Below are 16,788 nucleotides of genomic sequence, written 5' to 3' on the forward strand. Positions count from 1 at the left end.
TCGTTATTGATTGCTACTGGACCTACCCGATCATCGATCGTTCAATTCATCGCTAAAATACAGATCACCTCGCACGATGCTTGCTGTCAAAACAGTGCAGCACCATCATCAAATTGGAATATCACCAATGCGCAATGCATATGGCGAATCTTGTTGGTCTTCGATCAGGAGTGAATGGATCAGGCAGTGAGTGAATGATACATGAAGCCGATCATTAGCATATTTTGTTTGATTTGATATAAAGCAAATTAATAAATTTATTTGTTGTTATAACGTTTTTTAACATCAGTATGATCAAAATCAAATTGCAGTTGTGTTTGTGAGGGAAAGATGTTCACTTTCGCCGTGTTTTTCAATTTTTACAAGTTCTCTTATTAAAATGTCGTACGTCACGTTAAAACTACTGAGAATTTATGGTGTCCCGCACAACTGTTTGATTTTTCTCGTCCTGCAAAAAATAATTTTGAATTTCATATAATTCAGGCAGATACTGAGTGAGCTACATTCAGAATGGATCAGTTTGTATCTCACTCATCTCCGATATGCGATGTTTGCTGAACCGATGATTCTGAATGATGCGACTCGGTTTGCATAGCTGATAGGAGCGCTGATCGAGATTGGCCGAGGCGCGCCGAGGCCGAGCCAGGCGAAGCAGTAGCGAGAGGCGCTATCCCATTATACAATCGGAATGTTTCCAACAGGAAACGCATCCTGAGTGTTTGTTTTGATTGATTTTCGGACCATTGTTTCCAATCAATGTTTTGCATCATATAACCGGATAAAAAAAACACAATTTTTAGAAACAATATCAGAAAAAACGATTTTCTAATAAAAATGGCTACAAAGTGTTGGAAATATGAGGTTATATAGCAATTAGGGTCTGTTTAGTTTTAGTTGGTCAATTTCCCCTTGGATTTTCAGACAGCTCGCCGAATGTGTGATGATTCATCGAAGTCGGGACCGAAAACATTGTTTCAAAACATCTTCCGGCAAAATAATGCTCTGTAAAAATGGCGTCTCATAATAATTCAGCACCAGAACAATTTCACAAAAAATGGAAACAAGTCGGTGTTTGATGTGTGAATCATAAAAAGCCTTACCTGAGAATATTCCCAATGAGCCTGAGAGCCATGTAAACAACATTTTAAACTGTTTGGATACCTTATTTACTGTCTAAACCCTAATTAACCCTCATCCGCATTAGGGTGTCATTTTGACACCATTGCAAGTTTGAAGGCTTGTAACTTTTTTCAGAAGCTTCAAAATATAAAAATTTCTTCGGGGACCCTAAATGAATTCAAAAGTTCTTCAATATTGCATCTTTACTTTTTTTTATGGACGAACCCTGGAAGCCTGGACAAAAAAACTCCCTTTTCCGACTTTGGGTGTCATTTTGACACCACAAAAGTAAAATCTATTTAAGTCGTTTGAATTATTATGAACTTCATATAAAACTTATATCAATAAAAACCTTGTAATGTCAGTAACATATGTTTAGAACATTATATACAAGTTTTCTCGTTATTCAGCATGAAAGAAAAAAAATCCGAAAAACATGCCTCACGAAAACTGCTGTAGTGCATATGTTACACGTCCAAAAAAATATTTGCCTTATGCATATGAAAGCTGAAGTTAATGCCTACATCATGAAGACAAGAAATATTATTTTAAATTTTTTTTTAATGAAATGGTCACAAAAAGTTCAAAAAAGTAGTTTAAAAAACCTACTTTTCATTCGATTGCTAGTAAATACTGCTTGAGCGATGGTAGAGTGTTTTAAAAAATATGACTACAAACTTTATTGAAATTCTAACATTTTGCTGTCTTTAGATTTTCGATGCAACAAAAATTGAATTTACTGGAATTTTTCAAAGTTGGCTACTTTGCGCGATTTTTTCACTAATTAAAATTTCATATGTTTTTGTTGTCCTCCGTCAGGTTGTACCCGGATTTTCAGTGCTTTCTCGCCGTTTGAAGCAATCAAAACTATATCCATTGAAAAGGGAATTTAATCTACATTCTAGTGAGGTGCAACAATTTACGCTGTGAGATTTCACAAAAATATGAAAATTATAAACGTAAAATCATTCCTGAATTTCTAGAACTACAAGCAGCGCGTTCAGCAAAACGTGTTTGTTTGCTCTCCGAGTAGGTACGGTGTGTGTGATTCGGGCAGAGAGCGAAGCCGACAGACGAAATAATGATGCGTGTCGTGGCCACCCAAGTAACAATTTTAGCTTTATTATGGTCAGCAAAATATCGTTTGGACTATCGCATTAATCTTCATAAAAAGCTAAAGCGCATTCTATAACATCACCTGGACTCTAATAAAGCCAAAATCAGGCTATTTGGCCCTACCCTAGAAACGTCATCAAGACGTATCATTGTTGGTCATCAATGTTGGTCAGCAAAGCTTTTAAAAAGCTATTATATTATATAGAGTTTTTTGTTTTTTTTTTTTCGGTTCTGTCAGTTCTCGGAGTTTTTTTTTTATTTTTTCCAGCAACCATAATGGTTGATGAATGATGATTGCATTATTCAGATATGATCTGGTAAAATTAATAGCTAAAAAACCAATGTTTTAACCATATATTGAGCGTCTTTTCTGCTGCCAGTCAAGATTTTAGGTAAAATGTATATGAAATAGTATCTTAAAATAAATGCGCCTCGTCAAATCTGATGGTCAATCATGATGGAATTGATGGAAAAAGGCCTGAAAAAATTTTTCCAATGCTTGCATTGTGAATCCATCAACATGGCGTCATTTTGTGCCCTTCGATTTTGCAACCAACATGGCGTGAGTCAATTCATAGTTTTATTATGGTTTAATGATGACCCCAAAAAAAGCTACGATTTGACGTTTCTCTCGCAAGCCAACCAATTACACGCTAAGGTTGAGTTCCTCATTTCTGAGTTGTTAATCATTAGTACAGTAAATGAGGACAGACTTTTTGAATGAAAAGGGATTGGTTTTGAATGACCCGTGGAATAAATCATGAGTTGAAGTCAAGTTTCGTTGTCTGACGCCATCTTGAAATCCAAGATGGCGGCTTCCGCTGAACTTTAAAATGGTGTAAATGACTTGAAATCGCCTGAAACCCCAACAAAATGGGTATCGGGTGAAAGGGCTAAACGAGTAGAAGTTGAATTTCGCTATCAGACGCCATCTTGAAATCCAAAATGGAGGCATCCGCTCAACTTTCAATGCTCAATGCTGACAAAAAGTCGCATTAAACCACCACTATACGGGTATTGAATGAAAAGGCTAAGCTAGAAGATGTCGATTTTTTTCTTTCCGACGCCATCTTGGAATCCAAGATGGCAGCTTCCACTGAATTTAAAATGCTGTTAATCAATGAAAATCACTTGAACACATCTTTTTTTCACGTAATATTACATTAAAACTACTATTTTAAGACAATTTAGATCATTTTAAATCATTTTATTATTTTTTCATTATGTTTCTAATACATTTAGCACTTTTCTTGTTTTGTTTATAGTTTTTTTTTGCCATTTATGTAATTCTATTATTCCTATCATGCTATTATGTTTGAATTGTATTGGTCTTATTCTAGCGAAAACTATAAAGTTATGTTGTTTCTGTTAACCGTCTGATTTAGGTACATGTTCTAAATTCGATGTTGCCAAAATCTAATGTTGCCAAAAACGAACCGGGTCTGTATTGTGGTGGTTTTTGTGGGATTTTCAGTCACTTACAGATTTTCAGAGAAACGCGGAAAGAGTTATTTTACTTCTATCATTTAGCCTTAGCACCCAATACAATATATTTGGGAGTTTCATGCTATTTTCATTCATTTACAGTATTTTTAAGTTCAGCTGAAGCCACCATCTTGGATTTCAAGATAGCGTCAGAATGCAAAAATGAACTTTTTATAGCTTATCCCAATTGACAAACACCCATATTTTGGAGGTTTCATGCGATATTCAATGATTTAGAGCCCACTACCACCTGGGTTTCATGTCATTTTAAGTCATTTACTACATTTTAAAGTTTAGCGGAAGCCGCCATCTTGGATTTCAAGATGGCGTCAGATAGTGAAATTCAACTTCTACCGGTTGATTTCTTTCAACTTATACCCCTATAATATAGGTTTTATGCGATTTTCAGTCATTTTCAGTATTTTCAAGTTGAGTGGAAGCCGCCATCTTGGATTTAAGATGGCGACGGGCAACGAAATTTGACTTCTACTCGTTTATTACTTTCACCTAATAACCATATTGTGAAGGTTTCACGATATTTTCAGTAATTTACAACTTTGAAAATAAAAGCGGAAGCCGCCATCTTGAATTAATAATGGCGTCAAGCAACAATTTTTTTTTCCTACTATTTGGGCCCTTTCACTCTATACTCATATTGTAAAGATATTCATACCATTTTCGGTGATTTCAAGTTTTCAAAGATGTATTTTTTTAATTTTAACTCAAAACCAACACGCATAACTTACCAAAAATGTGTAAAAATGGGAGTTCCAATTCAAATATGTGCTATCTAATCTCTGCGTGTCCGCCCGAATAGCAAAGACCATGGTATTAATATAAACAAACAATGATTTTCAGTTTAACAATGAATTTCATCGTGATATCTAAATCTTTTTAACCATCTTTTACTTGTGAAAGTACCATAATTTTCAAAGTAACCGTAAAGTTTATAGTTTTTTTGTAATATTTCATAGTAGCCAAATTTGACATAAGTATGGTATTACAATAACTTTCCTGTGATATTTATTGTTACAATGTACTTTATCATAAAATTCAAATCCAAACCAAAGCGGACATTGTTAAAAATATAGCTTTTTTACACAATTGAAATTTTTCGTGTAGAAAAATTCTGAAAGCGCGCCATTTTTAATTTTTACGCGTGGACGCTTTTCTGCGTTCAGATTTTTTAAATACGATTTCGGGAATTCAGTTGGCCGGATTTCACCGGATTGTTATCGATATACGATGACTCGAACTCCATGGACCACTGCAGTGGTAACGGTACTTTCTATAAATTATAAAATAAAAATCAAACTAGTTTGAATTTTTTCAATAGGAATTGACTGCGATCATACTTCGTTCGGATGGTGCTAAACGGAAAGTCGCTACTTTGATTCCGGTGGATCCAGTCGTTGGTCCCGTGCCGTTCTGTGTAGCTCCCGGGTGTGTTGTACTTGTGCCTTAATTTATCTCCAAAAGAAGAAGGAAAATCAAACAGCTAGAAAAATGGCAGCAAAAATCAAGGCCGGTCCAGTGGTAGACATCCTCGGTGACGAGATGACCCGCATCATCTGGGACTCGATCAAGGAGAAGCTCATCCTGCCGTTCCTGGACATCGAACTGCACACCTGGGCATCGAGAGCCGGGACCAAACCGATGACAAGATCACCGTTGACTGCGCCGAGGCGATCAAAAAGTACAACGTCGGCATCAAGTGTGCTACCATTACGCCCGACGAGGCCCGTGTTACCGAATTCAAGTTGAAGCAAATGTGGCGCTCACCTAATGGAACGATCCGTAACATCCTGGGTGGCACTGTGTTCCGGGAAGCCATCATTTGCAAGAACGTGCCCCGTTTGGTGCCGGGCTGGGAGAAACCGATTGTGATTGGGCGTCACGCCCACGGATATCAGTACAAGGCTACTGACTTTGTGGTTCCCGGAGCTGGAACCGTCGAGATCAAATTTACCCCGGCATCTGGTGGTGAGCCAATCAGCTACGTTGTGAACCAGTACAAGGGGCCAGGTGTTGCCATGGCCATGTACAATTTGGACGATTCAATCATCGACTTTGCACACTCTTCGTTCAAAGTTGCTCTGGATCGCAAGTTCCCTCTATATCTGAGCACCAAGAACACAATTCTGAAGAAGTATGATGGTCGCTTCAAAGACATTTTCCAGGAAATCTACGAGAAGGACTACAAGAAGCAGTTCGAAGCCGCTGGTATTTGGTATGAACACCGTCTTATCGATGATATGGTTGCCTATTGCCTGAAGGCTGAAGGAGGATTTGTCTGGGCCTGCAAAAACTACGACGGAGACGTGCAGTCGGACACCGTCGCTCAAGGTTTCGGATCTCTCGGTCTGATGACCTCAGTGTTGGTCTGCCGAGATGGCAAAACCGTGGAAGCTGAAGCCGCCCACGGAACCGTCACCCGCCACTACCGTCTGTATCAGCAGGGTAAGGAAACCTCGACCAACCCGATTGCTTCGATCTTTGCCTGGACTCGAGGCCTCTTGCACCGGGCCAAGCTCGATAACAATGCTGAGCTGAAGAAGTTTGCCGAAACGCTCGAAAAGGTTTGCATCGACACGATCGAATCCGGCTTCATGACCAAGGATCTGGCCATCTGCATCAAGGGCATGTCCGGGGTGACGCGTGCCGACTACATGGAAACGTTCGAGTTCATGAACAAGCTCGGCGAAAACCTGAAGGCTGCTTTGGCCTAGATGGGCGGAAAATTACAGGTTCTACCAATACGTACTTTGGTTGGGGCATTTATTGGTCTAGCGTAAGTGGATCGGATATTTTAGGTATGCGTTTTTTGCATGATACTCCCATCGTGAAATCGTCAGTTTTTTTTTTCTGAAAATTAAATCATTATTTGAAGCACATTTTCTAACTTGGAAAAAAAAGTACCCACAATGTTAACTGTAAAGTGTTACGGAATCGATGAGACCATTAGGATTCGCGGAATCAGCATCAGAACAGGGGAGGAGCGTCAGAAGGGCGGAACGTTAAGGCGATCAAGGTGAGGATGATTGGCCCTTGAAAGCAAAAGAGAAGTCGGAACAGAGCACACCATCTAAAAAGAAAAATAGTGTAGTGAAGACAAATTGTGTAAATAATACTCTTGAAAGGAAATAAATAAAGAGTTGAACAAACCGTAATATTTCGTGTCACGATATTTTTTTGAAGTATTTAAAATAAACAAAATGAAATTATGGATTATTCACTAAAAACCATGAAATTTAATGGTAAAAATGATAGTTTTACACCATCAATTAACTATGATTTCCATATTATTTAAAACAATTGAAATAAGCGGATTTTCATGGTATTACTATGAAAAATTGGAAGCTGTTATCACCATCAATTTCATATTTTTGAGCTTCCGGATGTATGAGAAATCGCCATTTTTTTCATGGTCACGCTGCATAACAATACCCCTTTTTCATGGTTATTTTCGCCAAAACGATGAAATGTATGGTCGAAAACTATGAATTCCAATGTGCATTTACGGTATCGAGGACGATAATAATCATTGTGTAAACCATGCAATTAATGGTAAGTGAAAATGGAATTCATGGTTTTTTCACGGTACATTTCTATTCGGGCGGTTTTGACATCTTGATCGAGAACTGTCACTAAGTTTTATGGCGGTTTAATAATCATGCACTGAGTGCTATTATAGAACATGCAAAAGAAAGCTTGGAGCAAACTTCTAGGTTTGTGTTTTATTATAGTTTAAAAAAAGCATTCACAACTCTTTCAAAATAACTAAAACAGCATGTTTAATAAAAGTTTTATAAGCGTTTTCAAAACCATCTGAAAACATATGGTCGAAAAAAAATTATAAGCATTCTGCATGACCATAATAAAACCGCCATAAAACGAGCTGCACAAAAAAATGCCATAATTAAACCATAATAAAACTTCCTAATGCTAGTTGGCAGAATATGTGTTACTTGGGCAGTCTTGTAAGCAGTGATGTCAACCTTCCAGGTTTTGTCTGGATCTTCCAGACTTTTTGGACTTTTGCCAGACATTTTTTTAGGTTTTCAGATTTCCATACTTTTGTCATTTCTTCCAGACTTTTCCAAACATTTCCAGACATTTTGTGATTAATAAAGTTTTTTATTTCATATTTTTAAAACTACTTGTTTGGCATCACTAAACTGGAACTAAACTGAGGTTAGATTGTTTAGCTCATTGGGCTCACTGCGTTTGAATCAAAAACCCAGTTAGTTTTGTTCAGACCGCATGACTCCGTTCAAATTTGAACCAAAATCGTTCGAAGTTGAACGAAAACTGGTCCAAAAAACCGCAAAAAAGCTGGAACATGGCGAGATCAAAAAATGATAACAACCAGAATCTGGTTACCCGAGAAAAGAAAGGTTTAGGTTTTATTAATGACACTTTACCATCCTTGTGACATTCGTGTTTTAGAGAGAAAAGAAAGATTTTCTCGAATCTATCACTAGGCGCGGTTTTGAATCCTGTTAATTGTGATATCCATCATTTGTACGATTCTCCGAATCCTGACATTGTAACGAAATGAATCCATGAATTTTTTAACCTCAAATGTTAAATTTATTTTCCTGAGAAGGTGAAATGAGAACGTTTCAATCGAAGAAAATAAGTGACAATTTTTTATTCATTGCAGACTTCCTTGGAATGCAAGGCTGGAACGTTGCGAGATTTGGGAAAAAATGACAAGTAACAAACCCCAAGAGAAATTTCAATTTTCCGGAAAGAAAGAGTTTTCTTCCGTGTTTTCCAGGCCTGTTTTAATTATTTGAATATTTTGATCACTGTTGATAATAATTTGAATCCAAAATTTTAATCTGAAATCTGAATCCGAAAACAGAACCTGAAATCTGAATCTAAAATCTGAATCTGGAAACTGAATCTGGAATTTGAATCTGACATTTGAAATCTGAATCTGAATCGGGAAACTGAATCTGAATTTGTATGTGAATCAAAAGTCTAATTGTTAATCTCAATCTGAAATTTGAAATCTGAATCTGAAATTGAATCTGGAAACTGTTTATACATTTATGATGAATGTAAGATAAATTATTTTTAGAATATGTAATTTGACTTTAACATTACTATTCTGAATTTAAGATTTAAAAGGACTTCTTTACATGCAAACGTGCCCGAGATCAGTGTTTTGGGGGTGCGATAGATGTGAGCAAATGCGAGACTGGCTGATCAACCGATTTGTGTCTAATCGAAGTGAGTATAGAAATAGAGGGTAAATATAAACAGATCAGTTGCAATATTTCCTTTTAGCATTTTGTTTTTTGATCGTTTGATAATCTTTAAGGCCGGAACAAATTTCCAATCCTTCTTTTGTCACTCAGAGTTGGAACATCGCGAGAGGGGGGCAATAAAAAATAATGCAAAAAACAAATAAATTGGAATAAATTGCACAAAAGCTTGTATGCAAAAAAACTGCATACTATATCATTGCACAAAACCTATAAAATAATGTTATTTTTTATTAAAAAATTCAATAAAATCAAGAATACACATGGTGAAATTACTTCCATCTGCCAAAATTTCTTTTTTGGTTTTGTAATCTTTCGGATACTTAAACTTTTTATCGAAATTTCCATGAAATACTTGAAACTTTATTTATTTCCCCCTTCGGGTATTTGGAAATTTCGAAGGGGGGGGAGACAAAAGAAGAAATGGATATTTGTTCCAGCCTAATTTCCGGTCATAATGTCATAGAATCTCCATAATTGTTTTAATGCAATTTTCACTATCAAAAATGAAAACGGATCTTGTGAGAGTTTTGTCACTAAGGTCAACAAAGAAGATTTCAAATAACTGTAAAATTATATCCAAGTTTAAACTTTAAAGATGTGGTTTTAATTTCTTCTACTTTCGATGTTTTTTGCTATTTTAGTACCTAGTAGTTTGACTATCATTCCATGCGTTGCAAATCAATCATTCCACATTGTTCGACCAACACATCCAAACACGCCGGCATTGTTCAGCAGCGGATATTTTTTACGCAGGAGAGAGTGAACAGAAAGGATTACCTTCGTTTATTGAGCCTATAGTTTCTGCAGCGTGAAAGGGACAGGCGACGTCATAAACTGTCGGGAATTTTGGTCGTTTGACCATCAAATCATCGTTCTCGTGTACCATGACACGAAATTTCATTCGACAATCACGCATAGGTGAATGTGTGACATTTCGACTGATAGTAGTCGGCTGTTGCGTTAGTATTTGGTCGCATTTTGATGGCGAGAACAGTGGAACTGATGGAAGCAGGCTGTGCGACTGTCAGAGAGAATGTCGATGGTTTACAAGTCTGGTCGTGACTAGCAAACGAGAACTATTGTCAATAGTCCTATTTGCCGCTGATAGTGTTCGTGATATTATGCACGTTGTTTCACCAACACTTTTCAACTTTGGGACAATTAACCTCAAAAACGACCATGTGTGTCGACCGGCTGCACGTTTTTTGTACCGAGAGTTTTTGAGGTTAATTGTCCCGTCTCATCTGTACATGCTCAGCAAGTGTGCGTAAGAAATGTCAAAAACAACTCTATAGAAAATTTCCAACCGAGAAACGTACGACACGCATCATTATTTCGTCTGTCGGCTTCGCTCTCTGCCCGAATCACCACCCACCGTACCTACTCGGAGAGCAAACAAACACGTTTTGCTGGACGCGCTGCTTGTAGTTCTAGAAATTCAGGATTGATTTTACGTTCATAATTTTCATATTTTTGTGAAATCTCACAGCGTGATTCGTTGCACCTCACTAGAATGTAGATTAAATTTGCTTTCCAATGAATATACTTTTGATTGGTCCAAACAAAGTGAAAGCACTGAAAATCCGGGTACAACCTGACGGTGGACCACAAAAACAGATGAAATTTCAATTTGTAAGAAAATTTCGCAAAGTAGTGAATTTTGAAGAATTTCAGTAGATCCAATTTTTGGTGCATCAAAAATCCAAAGACAGCAAAATGTTAGAATTTTAATAAAGTTTGTTGTCATATTTTTTCTAAAACTCTACCATCGCTCAAACAATATTTTTTGGACGTGTAATATATGAACTACAGCAGTTTTCGTGAGGCATGTTTTTTTGGATTTTTTTCTTTCATGCTGAATAACGAGAGAACTTGTAACTTTAGCTGTATATAATGTTCTAAACACATTTTACTGACATTACAAGGTTTCTTTTGATGTAAGTTTTGTTTAAATCGGTTTAACACGCCAAAAGATATAACGATTTGAGCTTGTGGTGTCAAATTGACACTCCTAGTGCTGATTAGGGTAATGAAATCTAATGCGGATGAGGGTTAAGACGTGCGCGGCCATTGGTACACTTGTGAGCGGCGATTGGAACAAACAACATAAGCGTGCGCGGTCATTGGCACACCAACACTTTTTACAAATTCGCGTATTTGTGACGTTACAATGGAAAATCTCTTGCTTTTAAATTTTTCCGTTGAAGTACGTAAGTTTTACTACATGTCAGTGCTTTTCTTTCCAGAATCGCACAAAACATAATTTTTGTACGGCACAAAGAACATCCATCATAGCTTAAATGCGCGGCCATTGGTGCTTTCACGGTAGCACATACTTTCTTTCTCTATTTTCACTACTTACAGATCATAAGTCGATATCTTTTCTAACTTTTCACTTAATTGCAATGCCCGTAATTCGCTAAACAAAATCACAACAAAAAATATTGACCGTCACTAACAACTCTTCAATCTCAATCTAGAATAAACCAAACAAAATGGTATTAACATTCATCGTATAATTCCTTCACACAACATACTACCACTGACCAGAAGTCAGTGATACTACTATAGACACTATAATTTCATTTCATATCATTCATGGAATAATAGTGCCTATACAATACATACTACTACTACATACTACCTAATGTCTGAAAAACATAATTGATTTACATTACGAGGTTTCCAAAACAACAAATTTTCTAAAAATAAGTTGAGAAACATGATAGATATAGCGGTTTAAAGCAAGGAGTGTCAAATTTTCACAGAAATTATTGAAAGTCCTGAGGTTTGATTCTCGAATATATCGTTCATTCGAACACCAAAACACCTATATTGCAAAGTAAATAACATCGTTATGTGAAATCTAGAAGCACTATAATTGCTCTTATTCTTTCCAGGAGCTAGTCACTTGGCTGGTCCAATAGCCAAGATCTCCAAAGGCATATTGAAGCTTACACTTTCACACTGTGGACTGACCGCAAAAGGAGTTAACCAGATATCACATTCCCTTTCACTAAATCCAAATACATCAAACTCATTAACTTATTTGGATTTGAGTGGAAACAATTTAAAAGACGATTTAAATGTATGTATAAAAATTATCCAATTCATATCAATACTATGCTCATTAGATCTAGAAATATTTTCATATTCGTAGCTCATACTGGTATCTCCATTGAAATTGAACTTTTCATACAAAATTGTTGTTATCATTATTATGCTCATAATTATTACTACCTACCTACATATTAATCAAGATTTTTGCACTTGCTTTCAGAATTTGTATAATTTTTTGGCACAGCCAAATGTCGTAGAATATCTGGATATTTCCAGGACCGATACTACCCTTGAAAGCGTGAGATTAACAAGAGTTTTTGGTTTCGAATTTATGTTTAAGTAAATCAATATCCCTTTTATTTTTAGCTATTTGGTGCTTTGCTCCGAGGTTGCTCAACGCATCTTTTGCACTTAAATGTGTCCCACAATTCTTTCGGAACTAAAAAAGGAAAAGAGATTCCACCCTCATTCAAGCAGTTCTTTACAAGTACTCTGAGTTTAAAGCATTTAAATATAGCAGCCTGCAAGTTGCCGTTAGAAGCATTAAAACATTTACTTCTTGGGCTGGCCTGTAACGAGTCTACAGCTGGACTGTATTTGGATTTAAGTTGCAATTCTCTTGGTTCTCAGGGAGCGCATGTGCTTGAATCATGCATACATGGTGTTCGCGTACTATCAAGTTTAGATATAAGTGATAACAATTTCGATTCCGACTTAGCTTCCGTTTTGACAGCGATTGGGAAAAATCCGTCCATTCGTGTGCTGCATATGAGTAAATGTTTCACTGGAATGAAACTGAAATACATTGGTACTGTTATGGAAGCATTGGTTAATTTAGTTCAGAAAGACGATTTTCAACTACAGGAGTTGGTGTTATCAGAAAACAAACTCAAAAATGATTTACACAACTTGATTAACGCACTCGGTAGCAATCAAACTATACAAGTATTAGATATAACAGGCAATTTGATGGGTGATATTGGTGCTCGATTGCTAGCAAAGGCTCTTCAAATCAATAACAGACTGAAAACTATATTCATGGATCGGAACAATATTACCTTGCAAGGCTATGGCGACATTTTGTATGCACTGGAAAACAATTTTTCAATAAAAAACATTCCGTTTCCTGTATTTGACATCGCACCATGCTTGAAACAGCATCCAGAACGCACCGATACGCTAATGAGAAAAATGCAAGAATTACTATTTCGCAATGGCAATGGAATTCGGCGATGTAATGGAAAAGGATTCAGGTATGTTATGCAAAGTTGTTTAAACTGAATGAATGAAAGAAAATAATATCATGATAGAAATTATGAGAAAATCACGAAAAAAAGTGTAAAAAATTAGAACTTCATTCTGTTTTTCCATTGATTGGCGATCAAAATTTATTGTGCGCCAGATCAAGCGTTGAAAGTCTGGCGTATAACGTACGCATTAAAAAAATTGGACAATTTTTAAATGGTTGTATAAGAAAAAACTGAGATAAACAAGTTCTGTAAATTTACTATGGAAGGAATAATATAAGCTTACTTGCGAAAAAATGCAACTCTGTGAATGACCTTCCGGCAGTTAATTGGAACTTTCAAAATGGCGGACAAAAACAAGCGTGTAAAGCCTAGTCCACACTAGGCAACATGAACTGCGATTTTTGTTATTAGACGAACTTTGTTGTCTGTTGTTGTTGTTGGAAAGCTAAGACGGTCTCAGTGTCTCCCGAAGAAAATGGGAGACGCTGAGACCGTCTCGAGACGAACCGTCTCCTAGTGTGGACTAGGCTTAAATGCACAATGTGTTTATATCGTAGCTCGTATATATGTACATCCATTTTCAATGGAAATGTGTGAAATTATGTCTAGATATATTAAGATAATGAAATTTTTAGAGCAATCGGTGCATATGCATAAAAGTTGAACCAAAAAAGATTTTTTTTTTTCGTACGGGATTTTCATCCTCTGGGATGATTCATCCCTACAAAAAAGAGATTTTGAAAATTGGCTAGATAAAAGGGTCGGGAGTCGTTGAGCCACGTTTAACGAAATGGGATTAACCAAATGAGCTGAAATTCGTCAAAAGGCCTTCTTGCAAACTAAGGAGCAATTTCAGCCACAAGATTTTAATTCTAGAACATTCCCCTTTGTTGGGTCACCCTAGCAAACAAACAGTTGGTAAAATAAATTTTCCCGGTTAGTTGCAACATGGCCATGGCCATGGTTTCTAAAATAAAGTTCACTTCACCCCAAGTTCCTCTAGCCTGCTCCACAAAGCCTGAACCCACCCCCTGAAAGCCCCTGTTGCGATCCACCAAGAATTTCTGGGCAAACCTGCAGCGTAAGATTTATTCCAATCATCCTATGGCGAAAACTGGAAGAAATTTATAAATACGTCGAAGATAGCTAAAAAACGAGCTAACACATGATTTTTTGAATGTTTCGGTTAACTGCCAAAAGGTCACTCGCAGGGTCGCAGAATTTTTTTTGCAAGTGAGCTTATAATACTACCTTGCATGGTAAACTTACAGAACCTAATTACCTATCTGTCTTAGTTTTTTTTATATCACCATTCAAAAAAGCAAATTTTTTGAATTCATACGTTAGTGAGGACATTAGGATCTAGAGAGGGCATTTTCCTATCCATTAACAATAAATCATCATAGTAAAGGGTAGAACGATCTTGTTGATGTTGTGCTTAATTTCAACATAGGTATGATCGTTAATTTCGTAATAGATCATTTGTATCCACAGGTGTGCAGGATAATTTGTCAACTTTGTTGCGGCGCTAGCTCTTCAGTTGAAAGATAAAAATTGTATGAGCAAGGGAAACGAAGTTAAAAAACTTGGCATACATTTCTAAGAATTTGCGCTTGTGTAGCATAATCATGCTTCTCATCATAATAAGAGATATACCGAATTTTCGGTCGGCCGAGTGTTTGGCGCCGAATGCCATCAAAAAACCGTTAAGCCGGCTCACCGAACAGGTCGAACATTTTTTTTTAAACTGAAACAATAACAGATAATTCAAATTTTGAACTTGATGTTGGAAAATTCCGGAAAGTATCCGGAAGTAATGTTTGAAAAGCAACCCAATAACCAAAAACTTAAGGTTTCGGTGAAACATCTTAGGAGCCATTCAAATATTACGTAACACAATTTTCGATAAACCCCTTCCTATCCCTCCTACGCACTGCAAGTTTCCGCTTGTGAGGCGAATCACGACACCTACTAATGTGTGGTGGGTGGTAGATACAATTCTAACTGTGGCTACCCTTCCTAGTAGTTGGCCCGTGCTCGAAGAAAAAGTTTGGATGTGATGATAGTGCTTCTAATAAATTCTACCCGCTTATTTTCGCCGTCTTTCATTGTTTCTAACTTTCTATCCATCCATAAAATTTCATGATTTTAAGATGTTCTTTCTGAAAAGGACATCACTTTTCAATAAAGTAACAAACATAAATTACGGTGATTAATCTCTTTATTATACCTATTAAAAAAAATCTTGTATGTTTTGGAATTATAGTTAGACATTGTTAAAATTTGGGGACGAGTCCTGTCCTTTTAGTGAGTGATGATATTTTGATAATCGCCCGAACTTTCAATGGAACGCGCTGCAATTAAATTGAATTCTTGAAATCTTGGATTGACAAGAGATTCATTCGTGAAGAAGAGCTTAACACTAAACATACCGGCACTCTGTATATAGGGGAGAGTGGGGATACTTGATCCCCTTTTCTTATTTTCACCATATCTTTTTTGAAAAATTTAGCAACTCGCCGTCTTTGACATTTTCAGACAGCTTGTAACTTCAAGTTTCTATGCTCCAAAAATTAGAACGATACTTGAACCCGTTGATGAACTAGAAGCATTTTCGTGGGAGTAAAAAAATTGCGATTTTTCTTAAGTTATGGGAGACTTGATCCCCTATTGAAGGAGACTTGATCTTTTATTCAGGAAGCCCTAATCTTGTATAAAAATCAAACAAAACCCCAAGATAGAATGTTTATTGACTTTTTTGGTCATGTTTGTTCTCATTTCACAATTTATAGCAGACATATGAAGAAAATTCTATAACTTTGTCTCAACGCTAATAACATTGCATACTTAAAGGCGCTATTTTTTATAATTAAGAGAAAATTAATTATTTTTGCTCTATTCTTCAGACAATTGTTTGATAAATATTAGTTTTTGGATAAATATTAGTAATTTCGTAATCAGCAATCATAACGATCAATTCAGAAGAAGTATATGCCGTTTGGAAGGGGGATCAATTGTACCCAACTCTAGGGGATCAATTGTACCCATAATCAACATTTTAGAAAACTTTTTCTGAAAAAAGTTGAGAGTTTTCCATTGCTTTGGAAATATGGCATTATAAAGTTCATTTTACGCTCGAACGATTGATACATTGGAACAAATATTTTTTTTCATAATTTTCCCATGTAAGGAACATTTTAAAGTGACGAAAAAGATCTTCAAGTTACATTTTGTGAAATTTTTCAAACTAAGTTCAATTACTCAAACAATTATTTTGTTAAAATTTTTCAAACTGCAAGCTTTGTTATTTTTCTCTTTTTGGCACATTTTTCTAGAACATTTGATCTTTGTAAGACATTCCAGTTTCGAGATATAGCTAAGGAATCAAGTATCCCCAGGGATCAAGTATCCTCATTCTCCCCTACCTATTTATACCGCCGGGGGTCAAATGACCCCTTACACCTTTTCCGCTAAAACTC

General features: G+C 36.4%; 2 protein-coding genes across 4 annotated transcripts in view; both read left to right on the forward strand.

Moving 5' to 3' along the window:
- LOC129751211 (F-actin-uncapping protein LRRC16A) overlaps positions 1-16,788 on the forward strand; it is a 42,055-nt gene that overhangs the window by 19,623 nt on the left and 5,644 nt on the right. For all 3 annotated transcript variants that reach the window (XM_055746583.1, XM_055746585.1, XM_055746584.1), the window contains exons 8-10: positions 11,900-12,087; positions 12,280-12,357; positions 12,426-13,312. In XM_055746583.1, the coding sequence (XP_055602558.1) occupies positions 11,900-12,087; positions 12,280-12,357; positions 12,426-13,312 (1,153 nt within the window). The remainder of the gene's footprint in view (positions 1-11,899; positions 12,088-12,279; positions 12,358-12,425; positions 13,313-16,788) is intronic.
- Positions 5,080-6,649, forward strand: LOC129751213 (isocitrate dehydrogenase [NADP] cytoplasmic-like). The gene is given in 2 exon segments (XM_055746586.1): positions 5,080-5,347; positions 5,350-6,649. Coding segments are annotated over 2 exon segments (1,221 nt in total). The 5' UTR covers positions 5,080-5,226; the 3' UTR covers positions 6,450-6,649.

Source organism: Uranotaenia lowii, chromosome 3 (assembly GCF_029784155.1).
Source record: "Uranotaenia lowii strain MFRU-FL chromosome 3, ASM2978415v1, whole genome shotgun sequence".
Classification (NCBI taxonomy): domain Eukaryota; kingdom Metazoa; phylum Arthropoda; class Insecta; order Diptera; family Culicidae; genus Uranotaenia; species Uranotaenia lowii.